A 17,133-nucleotide genomic window follows, 5' to 3' on the forward strand; every position below is an offset into this window, starting at 1 on the left:
CTAAACGAATGAAGGCACTTGCACTGAACAGATGCGGCGACGGCACTGATTTGCGCTCCGTTGGAAAGTGAAAAGACATGCAGTCTCCCTCTAATCATCAACACGTCATATAATGTTTCAGCATAGGCCCCTCCCCCTGTCTCCTTTCCTCCCCTCGCTCAACCTCTTCTTTGACTCTTGGACAGAGGCGGGCTGGCGGGCGGTCGGGACAACACTGGTGCTGGTGCTGGTGCGTGCACGGAGCGCGGATGGGACGGGCGGAAGATGGCTGACTTAGCCCGGCACGGCAAGCCCTCGGTGGCATCACCAGCTCCAAACGGGCCGCTGAGAAGCTGCAAGACATCCGCCGTCTGGCAACAGTAAAGAGCTGCCTGCCTCTCGTTCCCACTCGTCACCTCCGACCCCCCCTCACCACCGCTCCTCCCCCAACCGCAAATATTGACACAAGTATCGGTGAGAAAACATGGCAGAGATGGAAAAAGAGGGCAGACCTCCGGAAAATAAGAGAAGCCGAAAACCTGCGCACCCGGTGAAAAGGGAGATTCATGACGAGATGAAGGTAACGGATCTGCATGCTGTTTACGCGTGGAGTGCTTGTGAGGAGGAGCATGCGCGTGTTAAAACACCATTCTGGAAATGATGCACCCAAGTGGAATATTAACAAGTATGCAAGACTAACTTGAAGTGTGTTTGGATTTGTTTGTACATTTTGTTTTATTCTCCATTGTTTAAGTCGCGCATCCTGCCAGCACCATGCATGCATGCATGCATCCTTCCATCCAACCATCCATCCATCCATCCATCCATCCATCGGCGCGGCATCCTCCTCCTTATACTATCACTTATTATTTGAACGAGGTTGAACGCAAGACACCAAGAGTGTGCTTCTGTCGCTTTTGTGACACCATGTCGCCGCCCGTGTATCAATGCATCTTAAATAAATGGTTACTAGAAAATCCCGTGCGCCTTGAAGGCACCTCGCGCCCCCACGACTATCATTAATATAAACGCTTCATGGAATGCATCCAACGTGCATAATTAGTACTAATCAATGGGGGAATACTCGCCTCCTCGTGCTGTGTTTACGTGCTCATATCTGCCAAGTAAAGGCGCGCGCGTGCGTGCTGCCCGGCTGCCCAGAGGCGTGTGATCCAGATGTGCGTCTCTCGTCAGCTTTACGCGCTCGACAAGAACATCGAACCTTCCGTGTTGGGCCTGCAAGGTTCGATGACAAAACACGTTTTCGCCATTGGTGGCTTTTGTCCGGTCCTCAGTTGTGTTCATTGAGGGGACTAGAAAGTGCAGGCGACGTTTGACGGCAGATGTTCCGTGTGTCGCTTTGTCTCCCATCTCGGCATTGTTTGTACACATTTCGGCCAATCACGTTGCAAACACTCTTTTAGGTAGATATGTCGACGAGGGGTAATTGGGATATACTATATATATATAATTTTTTTTTGGGGGGGGGGGGGGGGGGTAGATTCTAAGGAAAAGCAATGGGTTGGACATGAAATAAGCCTTTTTGTGCTTGGAGCCATCCAGTAGGAATTAAGAAGCATCCCTGTGCCACAGCTTCTGTAAAAATGAATTCACTCTTCTAAATTCTGATGTCGTGTGGATGTATTTTTATTCAGTGTCATGCTTATTACCGGTGTATTTGTAAGATATTTAGTTTGGTGATGGAACATTAATATCTTTTTTCCCCCAAATCGTTTCATTCATATAATTAAAGTGGACTGTTAGACCAGAAGAACTACCGGTAACATATTTTATGCCACTAGTATAATATAACATTTAGGCTACCTGTAAAAAGCCTCATTATATGTCCAAATAGACACATCTGTCACATTTTTTTTTTTTACCCGCAGATGTGATATTATTAACATCGAATATAACTCATCCACTCCAAAACACATTTGCACAAACAAACATTTTCTATTTCATATGTGTACACGATTTCATCTTGAATATGTTAACCTAAAATTATAGGGGTGAAAAACACACACACACACGCACGCATGCGCACACATGCACAAATACACAATGTTCCCTTGTGAGTACGCCCCTGGAAATCTTAACAGTCTGACAGTGTTTTCTTCATCTGGCTGCAACTTAATGTGGGCCATGGCAAAGTAAGCTCCGGTGAGTAATCACGGGGAAGACGGACGGACGGACGGACCGACGGACAGACGGACAGAGTGGGCACGGAGGGGAGAGGAAAGGGGAGAAAGGAATGTATGGAGCACGGGCCTGGCTAAGCTTTAAAAACTGTAACCTGAGCGTCTCCAGCGGCTCAGATGTCAAGGAAAGGAGAGGCAAATGAAAGCAGAGAGGGCCAGAGGAGAGAAAGTCGGAAAAGTGGACCAGCCATCCGTAAAAGGGAAAGTTTGGATGTGGATTTGGGAATTCTACCAGGGTCTTTGGAGTCCTCTTCTGGTTTTGAGCCACTGTCATCATCAGTGGAAGCCATCCAGGCTATCTTACAATGGAATAAAGAGGCTGCTGGATTTAGATTTTTGTTTTAATTTTTAATCTCCGCTGTAAAATATGTCCGATATGTAGTTTGCATTACCATAGTTAGATAAAGAATAATACTTTTTTAAATTTTTATTCTAAAATTGGAAAAAACGTCTGGAAGTTCTATTTGTTCACTTACTATGAGAAGAATCCCGGATGCGCAAGACACAGTTTGGCAGAAAGTATTTTGACGATTGCAGAGTTTTTATCCTTTCTCCAGCACAACAGAGTTGACGTGAGATGTGATTGAAGTCTAAGAGCCACTTCACAAGTTTGATACAACAGCCTTGAGTTCTGTTGGTTGATTGATTGATTGATTTTTCATGCAAATTTTACAGTCCAGAATAACACATTAGTTGCTTTAGACACAAACCCAAATTAACATCCCACCACAAACGTGATTCAAAGTAACACCGTTTTGTTTTACGTTCAATGTGACTGCCAATCTTTTTGTTCGATGGGAAGAATTGATTTGATGCTGTGCTTGTGCACTTTCTTTGGCCTCAACGCCGATCAATGGCACCTCCGAATAAGTACAAGAGTGATACCATTTCTCTATGGCCGCTGCTTTATCGCAATTTGTGTGTATCTTTCTGTGCATATTTGGCAAATGGGTTTGGTTGGGTTTAGAAGTGCTTGCCTCATGTCACATCCAGCCACCGTCGTGCTATTCGATATCAATACAGATCAATCGGTACTGTCAGTAGATCCTAACAATGCTGTGACTCAGTTGCACATAGTAACATTGCTCATCCAGCTTTGGTTGTTTGTTTGTACGCAGAGTTTTGCAGAGAACACCATGAACGAGCTGCTGGGCTGGTACGGCTACGACAAGGTGGAGTTGAGAGACTCGGACAACTTGGATAGCATCGGTCAAACGGCGCAGCACATCTCTGTCCTTAAAGGTGCAAGACACTGACATGGCAAGCATCAATACAAAGGCATTAGAACCACATGAAATTGGCTTAGAATCATCTGGAGCAGTGTAGAATCAATAGTTAGCTAATAAGGTGAGAAAAACAAACCATGCAAACATGTGTTTTGTTTGTTTCAATTGTTGCTCTGACTAGTCAGTCAGAGGACGGAAACTATTGACGGCAGTTTATTTTTTTTTTCTTCAATACCTGCTGTTTTTTCTCACTTTATTTACCAAGTTGCGTTCAAGGCCAAAGCACACTGCCACGCAAGTACGCAATTTATTCATTACGGCATTAATCGAGCAAAAAACTTTGCCCCGTAATTCCAATTTAAAGTTTGCTCTGTGGTGATGGCTGGACGGATGGATGGATGGATGGATTGACAGTGAAGGTCAGCAGCATCTCATCACTTTGCCTTCACAGAAAATCTGTTGCCAAAAATTCCATCTTCAAGACTGAGCAGCAATGTGTCCCCGGATGGAGCCAACAGCTCACAGTGTCTGCCAAACTTCAGAAACGGAATCTCAGAACACCCCACCACATCGTCCACCTCTACAGCCAGCGCCAAGGAACACGGCAACCAGCCCGTCACTGTCCCGGTCGTCCCCCCGCCACTCATCAAGCCACCGACAGGTAGCGACTTTTCACAGCGCACAATGAGACAGGATTGATCGGAAAAAAAAACCCCAAAAGTGAACGTAAAGAAAAACACATCCAGTTATTCCTTAATACAAAAATATATGATTTCATTATAATTATGTCGAGTTATCCGGCTTCAGGGCCATGTGACTTTGGACGCAAGCTGGAGGCAATAACGATGGTGAAACGAACATTGAAACTTCCGACGGCAGGCAGCAAGGACAGGTGTCTAATGAGCTAGCTACCCGCTGTACACCTTGTTTTTCCTCCACCTGCTCCAAGTGTCAATATCGCCCTCTCCAAGGAAATGTCCGCACATTCCGACCAGACAGCGGCATCATTATCTCTCGCGTCTGCTGATGCACAGGAGGTTGTTACGCCCTGCAGGAGGACGCCACGAGCCGCCTTGGCATCGCCGAAGAGGATTCCGCACACAGATGGTGCCATGCCACTTAAAGGCCCGTAGCGGGCCAACACCCCTACCAAGCGCTCTCCCCTCAACCCCCCCACGCATGCGCTGAATTATTCATGTCCCCCTGCAGAATCTGACAAAGGCGCTTTTGAAGTGCACCTTCTTCTACATACGTATATCAGGAAAGTCTGAATAATTGTGTAACTCCCTGTGTGCAGATGTGCGCGGTTGGAGATGGCTTTTTTTTTTTTTTTTTTTACGAGGCAGCTGGGGAACGTTGAAAAACAATTCACCTTGGGTTGTGTCTTCTCCTGAAAAGGAAGACACTGTACTGCATTGCGAATGGACTTTTGCCCTCGCCCCACTGTAGCAATTTCAATCTTGTTTTTGTTCTATCGGTTTTGTTATGAGCGGTGATTGCTGAAATAGAACACATATAAAAGACAGATAAAGGAAGGCTCTTAGCGTCAGATGCCGAACAGAGGAGGAATATCGCTTGTGCACTCGGTGTCCATTGTCCTGTCTTAAGAGCCTGAGGGAGCCATTTTCTTAATTGCGAGTTAGTCTTTAACTTCAAATGGGATGGCTCTGTAGGTGCATTAATCCCAACAAGAGGTGAAAATTCTAGCCGGCATGTGATGAGGGGGTCAGTGGGGGTGAGGGACTAATGGCTGGGCTTTTTTTTTTTTGTGCTTTTTTTCCCTTCTGGCTTCACACTCGCATAGTCATAATGTGAAAATTGGGAGAGTCTCAGCGCCTCTTACTTCCCTTACCGCAACAGCATCAGCAGCGAGCGCTAAAAGCCTGCAGCTCATCACTGGTGACACCAAAGAGCCTTTTCAGGCTTGGTCGCTGAGGGTCTCTTCAAATGATGTCTTGTCCACACATTGTAGCAATGTACATTTTAATGAGGATATTTAGACACATTTCCCTGGTGGATTCAGTAGGGTTACCAAAACAAATCTTTTGTTGGTTAAAATTCACATTTTATACTGCCTTTGTATATTTATACCTCTGCCAAGTCAAAGTGAGAGATAATATATCATTGTCATTTGATCATTAATAAGTCGGCGGAATGATCCAAAGCGATGACGGATGGACATGTCACCGAGGAGTGATGGATGAGCCCAAGGAAGATCACAACACATTATTGAGACAGAGCTCAACTCCGTCGTGCGGACTGACTGAACAATCACGACAGCCAACGCAAAATAAATGGACATTAGGGTAACGGTGGCACAAGCCCACTTGCCTGTGTTCAATAATAAATAAATAAATAAATAAATAAACAAACAAACAAACAAACAAACAAACAAACAAACAAACAAACAAACAAACAAACAAACAAATAAATAAATAAATAAATAAATAAATAAATAAATAAATAAATAAATAAATAAATAAATAAATAAAGACTGGAGTGGAGCAGAATTTCCCAGCAGAGTGCTGTATCTGGTTGCTGTTTTACGACTTGTTCTCCCAACACGAGTGTTACGCAAGATGTGATGACGCTATTTCTCAACATCTGCATGCATTTTCAACAGATGACGACGTAACCAGCGTGCAGATCATGTGCGCCTGGTGCCAGAAGATCGGCGTCAAACGCTACTCTCTGAGCATGGGCAGTGAGCTGAAGAGTTTCTGCAGCGAGAAGTGCTTTGCAGCCTGCCGCAGAGCCTACTTCAAGAGGAACAAGGTAAAGAACTACCGCCGAATCCTCAGCAGCATGGCTGTATGATCAACAGATTTGAAAATGAAACATAGAATAGGTCAGTTCATTGAAGGGGAACCCCCACAAATGTTCTTCCTAATAATACGTTATGTGCGGCTCAACTCGTCCAAACAAAGTGCAGTGTGATGTTTGGATTGTGGGATATGAATTAAACGGGCAAGAATTCGGAGCCGTGATTGCTTGTGGCAACGGTGATGTCATTTTCAGGAGCAATGGATTCAAATGGGTGAATTTAGCTGCTTAACTCATATTCCAGAAAGGCAATCTTCATCACATTGCTGTGATTAGACCGGTGGAGCACATATTCTTGTTCAACTCGCTTAACTGCTCATGAATATAAATATGAAAGCAGCGTTAGGGCATTTGAAATGGTCATATCACATTCTGCAAAAGTGATCACGAGATCAACGCTTGTTAAATATTTTCCCATTTGTGCAGTTGATGTGTTTGAGCAAATTTCTCCGTGTTGTGTTGACTTTTGAGAAACTATGTTCACGCTTCTCTGATAAGTGAGCCAGCTGCATAGCGCGTTTTAAAGCACATCTCTTGTTCACAGAATGTTCATCACTTTGTCACGTTTGCCTTGAATATAAAATGCATCATGTTAAAAGGATGTGGAAGGAACTCAAACCTGACTCTTACTATAAAAGATCTGCTGGTGCGTGTTAGCATTGATCCGTTTTTCTCATTCTTTAAAAATCCCCTCTCTGTCTTGTACATACTAAAGCTGGGATATGTAAGGAGTTACACTGTGAGTATGCGTTGTACTGTGATTCTCTGTCCTGAAGTCGGTTATTTATCCAACACGATCACTTTCTCTGACTGGCGGAGCTAGAACGGGGGGGGCACGGGGTACACCCTCCCTCCCGGCCTTATGGACTTTTGGGCATTTTGCAATTTCCACTGGATTTCTTTCCCATCTCGTCACCCATAGACAACACTTTATTTATCTGCGTTTTGAGGAAAAAATGGGTCTGTAAAAAAAAGAAATAAATTCTGACCCCATCCCTGACATATTCTTGGCCTCCCTGTGCCCGCCCCAGGAGAACCTCCTAGCTCCGCCAGTGCTTCCTCTATACCCCACCGGCACAGCAAGTAGTCATTGCGACAGCAAGGTTGTCCCTTTTTATTTCCCGTTGTTCATCGTCTGAATTTCATCATCGAGCTGACTAATTGATCTTGTTTCTTTTAATTTATCGCTGCACTTATTCGAAATGTTTTGACGAGATTCTGCTGCCTCCTGTACAGTGTGCTGTTTCAACCCTAAGAACTGATGTTACTTATGGCATCGTGCCTTAAATTCATTCCACCTTGCGAGAAAGATACTTTATCATACACTTGAAATAGCGCAAAATAGCACTAATAAATGATCAAATATACATAATATATGGGAACCCTTTGCTGTAAATATATATTGGGGGGAAAAACTTTGGCAATGCCTCCGATTTTTTGCTTGCATCAGCATTTCAAATCTCTATTTTGCTTACTAAAATATAAGCAAGGTTACAGGCGTGGTGGTGCAGGGTGGCCACTAACTAGCATTATTTGGCCTGAAAAAAAACGTATTGGTCTTATTGGGCAAGTGCAAGGCTATAGTATAAATTTTGAAAAAACTTTCTGGAGATGATAAGGAGAGTTGCTCTTTTTTTTATTCATTTTTTTCTTGAGTTGTTGCTGTCATAGCACCAAGCTTTTTGTTCACACCACCAAATATTCCCCCCTGGAGACCTCGACCCCCATTGACATCTCACCCCGGGGGCTCCCTCCTGGCATGAGGGTGCGGAATGCTGCTTCATGTCACATCCCCTCAAACACACATATTTGCTCCCTTCCACACCTCCCTCCCTCCCTTCGGCACGGCACGGCAAGGAAGCAGACTGAATGAGCGGAGTGTGTGCTGTGTGTACGTGTGTGCGCGCTTGTGTGTGTCTACGGCGGTGGGGAGGACGCCCCGAGGCTTGCCTCTCGCAGCTTCGGGGCATTGAGGGGAAGGTGATTATATTGTAGCTGCCAGCGATTGTCTTCAAATAAAGACCCAAGTATGTCTCTCACTCACGACGCATTTGGATGATATCATTTCCTAAACTTGCCTCGTTTGAGTAATGAAGCTGTAAAAAGTACCCGACTTGGAAATGTGCATCCCATTACACTTTTTCTTTTTTTCCCCATGTGGTGATGATGGAGAATGGCTGTAAAGTGGCTTATTCTCCTGTCTTCTGCATCCATCTACGTATTCACTTCCCACTCAGCGAGGGTGTGAATGCTGAGTGTGAATGGTTGTCTTTCTCCATATCTTGCCCGGTGGTTGCTTCATCAGTCTGGAGCGAAGATCGCCTTTGGCCCAAAGTCTCGAGTGAGCGTCGGTTTGGCATCATCACTGTGACGTATGCGTCCATCGATCCATCCTTCAGTCCATGTCTGTTTTGTGTGTCTTCCAGTGAACACCCCACGCCTCGTTCACAGTGCCAACACCTCATTAGTACAATATGCAAATCAAGTGGCGCGGGGCCAGAGGGTCAGAGCACAAATTGGAATAATAGTGTGTGTGTGCGTGTGCGTGTATGACTTTGCGTGAACGGAAGCAAACACAGCGATTGCCCCATGTCCGTGTCGCTCATTCATTTGACCCTCCATTTGTTTATTGTTCCGTCTGCCATCTTTTTAACAATGTAAAACGGGCTGAAGAATTTCTCCAGATCTTGTATCCTTCAAAATGGGAGAAAAAGCCAAAAAATGTCTCAATGTGTTTGACATCACCCGGTAGTGCCTATTGCAGTTGCGCAAACGGAATGACCTACCTAAGGGCATGATTGTTTTCCAGATATTTCTTTTCAGTGTTTTTTTTTTTGGATGATTTTTTTTAATTAACGTCTCGGCGCTATGGAGGAGAAAATCCTGACTTCCATCTTTTTGGTCAATATTGTGTCTTTACTATAAATCTTAGCATGAACTTGTAAATGGGACTCTGTGAATATGAAATGATTCCATAAATTAGCATGAACGAAAAGGCATTTCACCGACGGCTTTGGCTTAGTGCGCAGTCCCGTAGCACTGAAGCACAAACCTGAATTAAGTTGAAAATTATTCCGATGCAAGAGACTTTCATAGATTTGATATCATTTACATTTTATTCTCACCACCTTTGCTTCTTTCTTTGGCCTTGGACAAATGAGCATTTGAAGGCACACTCACTGCTCACCAATGCATGCAGGAAGCCTCCCTTCCAGTCACCACCAATACTTTGGATTGGTCTCCTCTCAAACCCAAAGTATTTCCTCACCATTTGTGTTCCTCATTTGTTTTCCATCCTTAAGTTTCCTTGTTGCCTCTGTTCATTTTGTCCATCCATAAAAAGCAGCCATTATTTCTCCCCCCAGGCGAGAGACGACGATGGCCTCGGTGGGAAATTACTCCAGCACAGCTTTGCTCAGGACTCGCCCAGGCTTGTCTTCAAGACAAACAGCGATGTGCTTGTAAGGACCCTAACCGGCTTGTTGTTTTCATGATGTTCTTTCTGTATTAGCCCAGGAGCTTTTTGCAAGACTAGTAGGACCAGATGAAAGTTGACGACAGATCCTCCAGCCACTAAGATTGGCTTTGAGTTGGAAGACATGTGACATTCGACCAAATGAAGACGATTTGAACATTAATCGGGAAATTGTCATTGACATCTTATACTACATTTCCATACTCTTTTGAATTTTAATCTACATGACTTTGTCTCTTCCATGGGTCCCCCAAATCTTCTCCTCAATCCTGACGAGTGGTAATATTTGGGATCGGTTGTACTAAGTTCATTTTGTTTTCACTTGTCAATCACTTCACTGGTTCTTTGATGTCAAACAAGCTATTTAGAAGCAGTGAAGTGATTTGGAATCAGGTGCACGTTGGCTGTCGGGAATTCGAAAACGTCCGTTTGGGTGAAACCACCCGAAGCCACCAAAAGGCCCACCCCGAGCCCTCCCTGTCAAATAGCGATCATACGTAACTTCTCAAATAAACGCTCGCATCCAGTCTCGGATCGCTGGACTCTTCGGGGTCACTGACAAAGTCGTTAGGTTAGATGCTACTGGCCGGACGAAGCCTGGCTAATGTGAGCGATTGGCGAATGGCATCTTAATTGCCGTAGTGCAAATGGTTCAAGCGCGCCGCCAATGTCTGCTTCTTGGCCACGGTGGAAATAAATGACCATAATTAAATCCAACTGCAAACATCTGTGTGCAGGATGTGTAGAGCACAACTCCATTAGCGTAATGTTTCACTCACAGCGCACAGTCAGATAAGTGCTCTCCATCTGTACTTGTGACTCAAGAAACATCTTAACACATTTATAATTCACATTTCTTACACTTAACATTTCATTCAAAGATGGCCCCTGTGACTTTGACTTACTCATGACTCATTATGTTAACTTGGAAGAAATTGCCATTGAGTTTCGGAAATCCGAGCAGCAATCTGGTCTGGCAGTTTTGGCCCGAGTTAGGTAACCTTGCCTGCTCGCAAGCGGAATTCTCGCAGTATTTGTGAGTTCACGAAAATTCCTGAGGCTTACTCAAAGTTCAAAGACAAAGAAAAAGCATGGATCTCACGATGTTGATGTCGTTGGTGCTTTAGTTGGAATCGACAAAGTCAGCCAACAAATGGCATGGCATGGCGTGCTTGGATGCCTTTTCTATGTCGCCAGTAAATGATGAGCAATTGAGAAGACAGAGCAGGTGCCTTTCTTTCTCTCTCTCTCTCGTCTCTTTGCCGCCGCTGCCGCCGCTGCCAAAGAGGATTAGGCCAGATAAAGTAATGTTGCAATGCCGCCCGCGAGGCTACAATAGTTTCTCCAGCTTCCTCCTGCTTATTAACATTCAGTAGCCAGGGATCTTAAGGATGCGTGTGATGGATGGTTGTCGTTGAGGGCTCTGACAACTGATTAATGCCTTAATTATCTCCAGCAAGGACCCGCCACTCCTCCCCGAGCTGACAGAGTGAGCTGTGTGTGGCCTAACAAGTAAGACTGTGTTTAGGTCTCGCCCACTGCTATCTACTCGACCAGGGTCACATTCATTCTCTTCCTCAAGAAAAATGGGCTTGGATTTTTTTTTTCTTTTTTTCCCCTCCACACCCGAGCAAATGAAACCCCTTGCGCAATCTAGTGCAGGGGTGTCCCGAAGTGCCAGCGTCTTGCCTGTTTTGCCACGTCTCCCTGCTGCAGATTCAAATGATCAAGATTGTCGTCGAGTTTCTTCAGAGCGTGCCGATGAGCCGATCAGTTTTGGTTTCGGCAGACAGACTGTGCTTACCCCAAATGAGGACATTGTTAAGATGTGCATATCACACACACACACACATGCACACACTCTTTGTGCACAAGCAAGCCTGAAGATTCCTCAAATGAAGTGTTTTGAATTCAAGCTTCATTTTCCTTTATTTGATGTGCGTCTCCAGCTGCTGTCTTTTCTTAACGCTTTTCTTAACGCTACTAAATTCAATTGAGAAAGTCTTTTGAAAGCTGGGTGACTTACAGAGGGTGTGTAATATGTGTCTTTGTTACAGGTATGTGACTGGTGCAAGCATATCCGCCACACTAAGGAGTATCTCGACTTTGGGGCTGGTGAACGACGGCTGCAGTTCTGCAGTGCCAAATGCCTGAACCAATATAAGATGGACATTTTTTATAAGGAGACCCAAGCAGCGTTGCCTGGAGCTCTCTGTAACCCTCAAGGCGAGGCTCAGACAGAGTGCGGCGGCGGCGGCGGCGGCGTGCAGCTGCTCACTCCCGAATCCTGGGGAACACCTTTATCGGACGTTCGTCGGAAAGCTCCCTCACCCGGAGGGCCCGCCAACTCTTTGGCTCCTTGCACTTCATCTGCCACGTCCTCCTCGGATGCCATTTACTCTCCATCCTCCTCTTCTGCCAAGATCCCCACACCTCGAAGCCACGAGAGCCCCGCGCTCCCGCCCCCTCCCATGCCCACTTTCGGGGTCCCTCCGGGGAGTCCTCCGATGGTGATGACTCCCCGCGGGCCCATGCCTTTGCCTCTGTTTATGGAACACCAGATGATGCAGCAAATGCGGCCGCCGTTTCTCCGTCCGTCCGTCCACCCGGGTGGAGCCAACAGTCCCCTGTCAAACCCCATCATTCCTGGTATAGGTCCCCCACCTCCATCCAGGACTCTTGGTCCTGCCTCGAGCCCCATGCACAGACCCATGATGTCCCCTCACGTCCATCTCTCATCCAGCAATCCCAACCCTGGCATCATCCCCCCCCCGCATCCCGGTCTCCACATGCCGGCATTTGCCCCTTACCCCTCGCTCAACATGCTGCCCAACGGAGCCCTTCCTATGCCGCCAATGATGAATTACGCCATGCCGTCCTTAGCCCCATTAGTACCGCCGCCGACCCTTTTGGTCCCTTACCCTGTCATCGTGCCTCTTCCAGTCCCCGTTCCCATTCCGATTCCAATCCCTTTCAACCCCAAATCTTCCAGGAACCAAGCAGAAGACGCTGAGCCTCTCTCCAGTGCACCTTTGTCTTCAGACAATTCAGCAAGCGGGCTATCTTCTGGAGAAGAGAGAGGCAAAGAAAGAGAAGATCCCGATGGTGTCGAGTGTCTCTCTCCTGGATGTTCCGATAGAAACAGGTCATTCGTCTCCAACAAGACTGTGAAGGTAGAAGAGAATATGAGAAAGCTACGCTCAACTCTCGACACTGGACAAACGGAAGGCGTTATCGATCTAACAGTAAGCCAGAAATCGTGCGGACGGCACGTTATTCGGAAGATCCTGCCTAAGGTTCACGTCAAAGCAGAGGCGGAGTTTGAGGAGGTCGGGCTGGAAAGGGAAGTCAATGGCAGTCATGATCTTGACGCATTACAACAAGCCCACGCAAATACTGAGCTGTTTGTAGCCGCCAGCTTACAAACACTGCAAACGTCAAATTCGCCCTCGGGCAGAAATAGCTCTAATCTGGGAAGCGGCGTTGGCCTATCACCTGCTCCCAGCACGCCAAGGACCCAAGCCCACCCTCAAACCAACCCCGCTGCCATCGTCAACGGTTCACGTCATACTCCCAATTTGAAGTGGGACAGAACAGGAGAGCGTCTCACGTCGGAGGCCGACGTAGGGGAGCACGCGGCAAATGGCGAGTTGGAACGAGAAGCCCTCAAAGAAAACAATTGTTCCGAGCGCGGCTCATCGCAAGAGCAGACGGTAGAGGCCACGGAGGGCAAAGCCCACCCTGACTCCAACTTGGAGGAGGGTGAACGCGCTTACACCCTGCCACTGCTATCTACCGGGGCTTGCGTGGTGATCCAGCCTGTGCCAAAGCCCGGCACTGAGAAGACAGCCATCCTTTCCTGTTCCATCAGTGCGCCGTTATCAGCTGCCGGAAGCCCTGAGCTGGAGCCCCCCATGAAGAGGAGGTGTCTGCGAATCCGCAATCAAAACAAATAAGGTTGCTGCTCCACCCGCCATCTGTATTGTATGCAGCTGTGTGAGTGGAAGAGAGAATGTTTGTATTGTGCTTTGATTTCTTTACAATTGAACTTAGAAACAAGGCTCTGTGTGAATGTCAAGTGTAGGCTTCCTTTCTTTGCTGACTTATTCCCTCCTCCTGTGTTTGACAGATGGATACTCTAAGGACCACTGTGCCATCCATCCATCCATCCATCCATCCATCCATCCATCCATCCATGCATGCATGCATGCATCCATCCATCCATCCATCCATCCATGCATGCATGCATCCATCCATCCATCCATCCATCCATCCATCCATCCATGCATGCATGCATGCATCCATCCATCCATCCATCCATCCATCCATCCATCCATCCATCCATCCATCCATCCATCCATCCATCCATCCATGTCACAACACACACATTTGCACGCACACACGCATCATCCAAAGTACCAGCATTTTGACCTCTTCAAATGGATAACATTTGCATGTCATAGAAAAGATGACAGCACAGCGCTGCTCTCGGTTTGCCTAATTGACGGCATCACGGGAAGTGTGGAGGAAAGCTGTCAGCGGGACAGCGAATCCCACTGCACAACGGTCCCATCCACCTCCAGTAACTTTTCCATTCCCTCCAGACTGCAGCACCTTCTGCAAAGCTGTTTGTCATTGTTTTATAGAGCCCTGCACTGTTGTCTAATTGGAGTCCCACGAGACCTATCTTCAAATCATTGCTGCAGTGTGTTACTGTCGCTTCACCCAGTTCTCTCTCTTTGGCCTTATTATATGACAAGCAGAAGAGTGCACTTGGCAACCAAACGCCGCATTTTGATGGGAGGAGCCGCAAACATCATCCTTACAGTCTACATAGTATGCGGATATTAACGACATCACGATGTTGTGCCGCCTCAGTATTACTCGGTGGATTTCATTTGTTTTATCTTAAACCTCACCGAATTCAATTCAATGAATAACATTTTCAAAAAGAAAAGAAAAACGGGCCCCTTTTTGTGGTCTTACTGTCACAGGCCATTTTGATGCTCTGAATTGAGACAGGACTGAGTGAAGCCAGCGTTGAAACATTATGGGCAAGACCATGCAATCTGAAAGGTTTGCTTCACGTTTGTAATTGAATTTCCTTTTTTTTTTTTTTTTTTTGCCAGATTTGTTCATGTATGTATAAGATCCAATTCAAGAACTAGGACCATCCATAATCACGTGTTGAGTTGAAATCCTGTTTTATCACTTGTGGTGTGTTGAAACTTTGCTAAATGGATTCATCTGAGTTGCCAAAATTTGCAAGCACTTTGCGTAAAATGAAAAGCCCGCTCCATGGGACATAGCTTATCGGCTTTTTCGTGTTGAGACTTTTTGTATGTCCAGTATTTGGTTATTCCTGGAAAAGCTCATCACTAGTATGCATCCTCATACAGTAAATGGCTGTAAAGTTCACTTTGTGCGTGGGATGTGAGGGGGAGGTAGGTGCAAGCAGCGGCGGAGATTGCAGAGTGCAATCATCTGCCATTTAGCTGCACGTACGTAGTTGCTTGCCAAGGCCTTGTTTTGCCGTCACTTGTAGCATTTCCTTTCACTTCTCTCTAATCAATGTCAAGGCCAGTCATTGTGGAGCTGCCCTTATCAACTTGTTGCTTTGTCCGCATTCTTCTAAACACCGCCCGCCACCTTGATGCCATTTCACCAGAGGAGAGATTGAATGGTTTCATTCAATCATGTTAATAACTCGGGCTTTCAAATGCTTTTTGTGATTTTTAATTTTTTCATCCTATTCTAATCTTTCATTCTTTGTTGCTTCATTGAATGGTTTTGAGGGTCAGATTTCAAAAGCATGCACAGTGTACAGCGTAAGCAAAAAGCGAAAGGCCGTGGGACATTCCGAGAGCAAGAGGAAAAGACAAATAGCAAAGGTGTTCTTGCATTGATCCATGTTTGTCCTGTCAGCATCAGGATGGAATGACACAATATTTACTTTAATCACAGAATGGACACCCTCAGGGCAATGTCATCTCCAAACATGAGTAGGGAAAGAAAAATTGGGAAACCACCAAGGTTGACTCACAGTCCTTTCGAGAACGCTAGTTGACTTACGATTTGTACGTGCAATATTCAGAATACATTCGACAAATGATTCGCACCATCAAACTCATAAGCCTTAGCTGTATTCTAGTGGAGCTGAGCATGAATGGAAAGCATTTGTGGACTCTAAAGTGCAACTACACTATGCTCTCCACATTTGCAACTTTTGCGCTAAGCGGCCATATCAAAGTGTCATTGATACATGGAAATTCCGCTTCACCCAACCAGTTCTTGTGATGGCCAATAAAACAAATATTATCCATCATACAAACGTGTTAGATGATAGACTGCAGGCCGGTTCCATCGCTATGAATTATGCAACGACAACCAACCCTAAAAGTGAAAAAAAAAAAATTAAAGTTGCCTTATGTCTTGCTTGAATAATCTCGACAATGATCCTTATATTGTGAAGAAGTCTCTCGCTCTTTTTCTTTGTACTCAATGAAATTTACAGAAACAACTTTTTCTCTTGTGTCAATGTATAGCTGATCAGGTTTTCTTTTTCTTCTTCTTCTTCTTGTAACTTGTGTGAATTGTCACACTTTTGCTCTCAACAAAACATTCTTGTTCCCGACCATCTGAATTACCTTGTGGTGAACTGTCAATCTTTTTGTGTACATTTGAGATTATTATTTATTGTTGACATGTTTTGCATTTGCAAATGACAAAACAGTGACTAGGGTGTGACCTGAACATTCTCGTTCCATGTAATTGCCTGGAGAGCAATTCAATTCTTTTGTAATTATTAAAATGGAAGAAACAATATGAGGAGATTTTTTTATTATGTGGCCAACATTAGGTTTTTTTTGTTGTGTTGTAACAGTATTTGTTAATGAATTGCGTATGAGTAAAAATAAATAAAAGGCACACAGCTCCTTTTCACATTGGTCATGTCTCTACAAATGCACAATCCCGACACAATGAAGGGCATTAGAATACCAGTTAGTGACTATAAACTGCCCTTGTTTATAACCTGGATAAATGTACTGTTTTATTGCAGGATACAATGTAAATAACAGAGCTTGGTACATTCCAGATTTTTTTTATATTTTATCTTTGGCCTCCATAACGAGATACAGCCCGATATAGTAAACAAAATCAAAATGTAAACCAAGATATAGATGAATGAAGTCGAGTCAGGATTTTTTTTTTTTTTTTTAGAACTAAATATACAGTTTTATTAGTAAAGGGAAGAATCGTTGACTAGTGTGTGTGTAGTGGTCCTTGTTCAAGGTCACGGTGCTGCAGCAAACAAAATCCAGGTTTAGCAGTATTCTAGCGCCATCGTGTGGCTTCTGTGAGGACACAGCACAATTCTGACCTGAAATACTTCGGCAAATATTTGACAAAGAGAACAAAAGTGTGCAGA

At 45.2% G+C, this 17,133-nt stretch overlaps 1 protein-coding gene across 3 annotated transcripts; it reads left to right on the forward strand.

Moving 5' to 3' along the window:
- The first annotated feature begins 189 nt into the window (after positions 1-189).
- sobpa (sine oculis binding protein homolog (Drosophila) a) lies at positions 190-16,635 on the forward strand. 3 transcript variants are annotated; one of them, XM_061300749.1, is made up of 7 exons: positions 190-559; positions 3,299-3,422; positions 3,858-4,067; positions 6,030-6,181; positions 9,595-9,690; positions 11,762-13,661; positions 13,834-16,635. In XM_061300749.1, exons 1-6 carry the CDS (start codon positions 464-466, stop codon positions 13,658-13,660), a joined length of 2,577 nt encoding a protein of 858 aa, XP_061156733.1. In that variant the 5' UTR covers positions 190-463; the 3' UTR covers position 13,661; positions 13,834-16,635. The 3 variants fall into 3 exon arrangements, with proteins under 3 accessions (XP_061156733.1, XP_061156734.1, XP_061156732.1); XM_061300750.1 differs by lacking the exon at positions 190-559 and adding an exon at positions 1,494-2,142; XM_061300748.1 differs by lacking the exon at positions 190-559 and having other exon boundaries at positions 2,916-3,422.
- Positions 16,636-17,133: the final 498 nt, after the last annotated feature.

Source organism: Syngnathus typhle, linkage group LG16 (assembly GCF_033458585.1).
Source record: "Syngnathus typhle isolate RoL2023-S1 ecotype Sweden linkage group LG16, RoL_Styp_1.0, whole genome shotgun sequence".
NCBI lineage: Eukaryota > Metazoa > Chordata > Actinopteri > Syngnathiformes > Syngnathidae > Syngnathus > Syngnathus typhle.

Coding starts and splice junctions, on each gene's coding strand:
- sobpa (XM_061300748.1), top strand. CDS start 2,975: ATGGGAAGAATTGATTTGATGCTGTGCTTGTGCACTTTCTTTGGCCTC. Junction 3,423..3,857: donor GCACATCTCTGTCCTTAAAG/GTGCAAGACACT, acceptor TTGCCTTCACAG/AAAATCTGTTGCCAAAAATT. Junction 9,691..11,761: donor AGACAAACAGCGATGTGCTT/GTAAGGACCCTA, acceptor TCTTTGTTACAG/GTATGTGACTGGTGCAAGCA.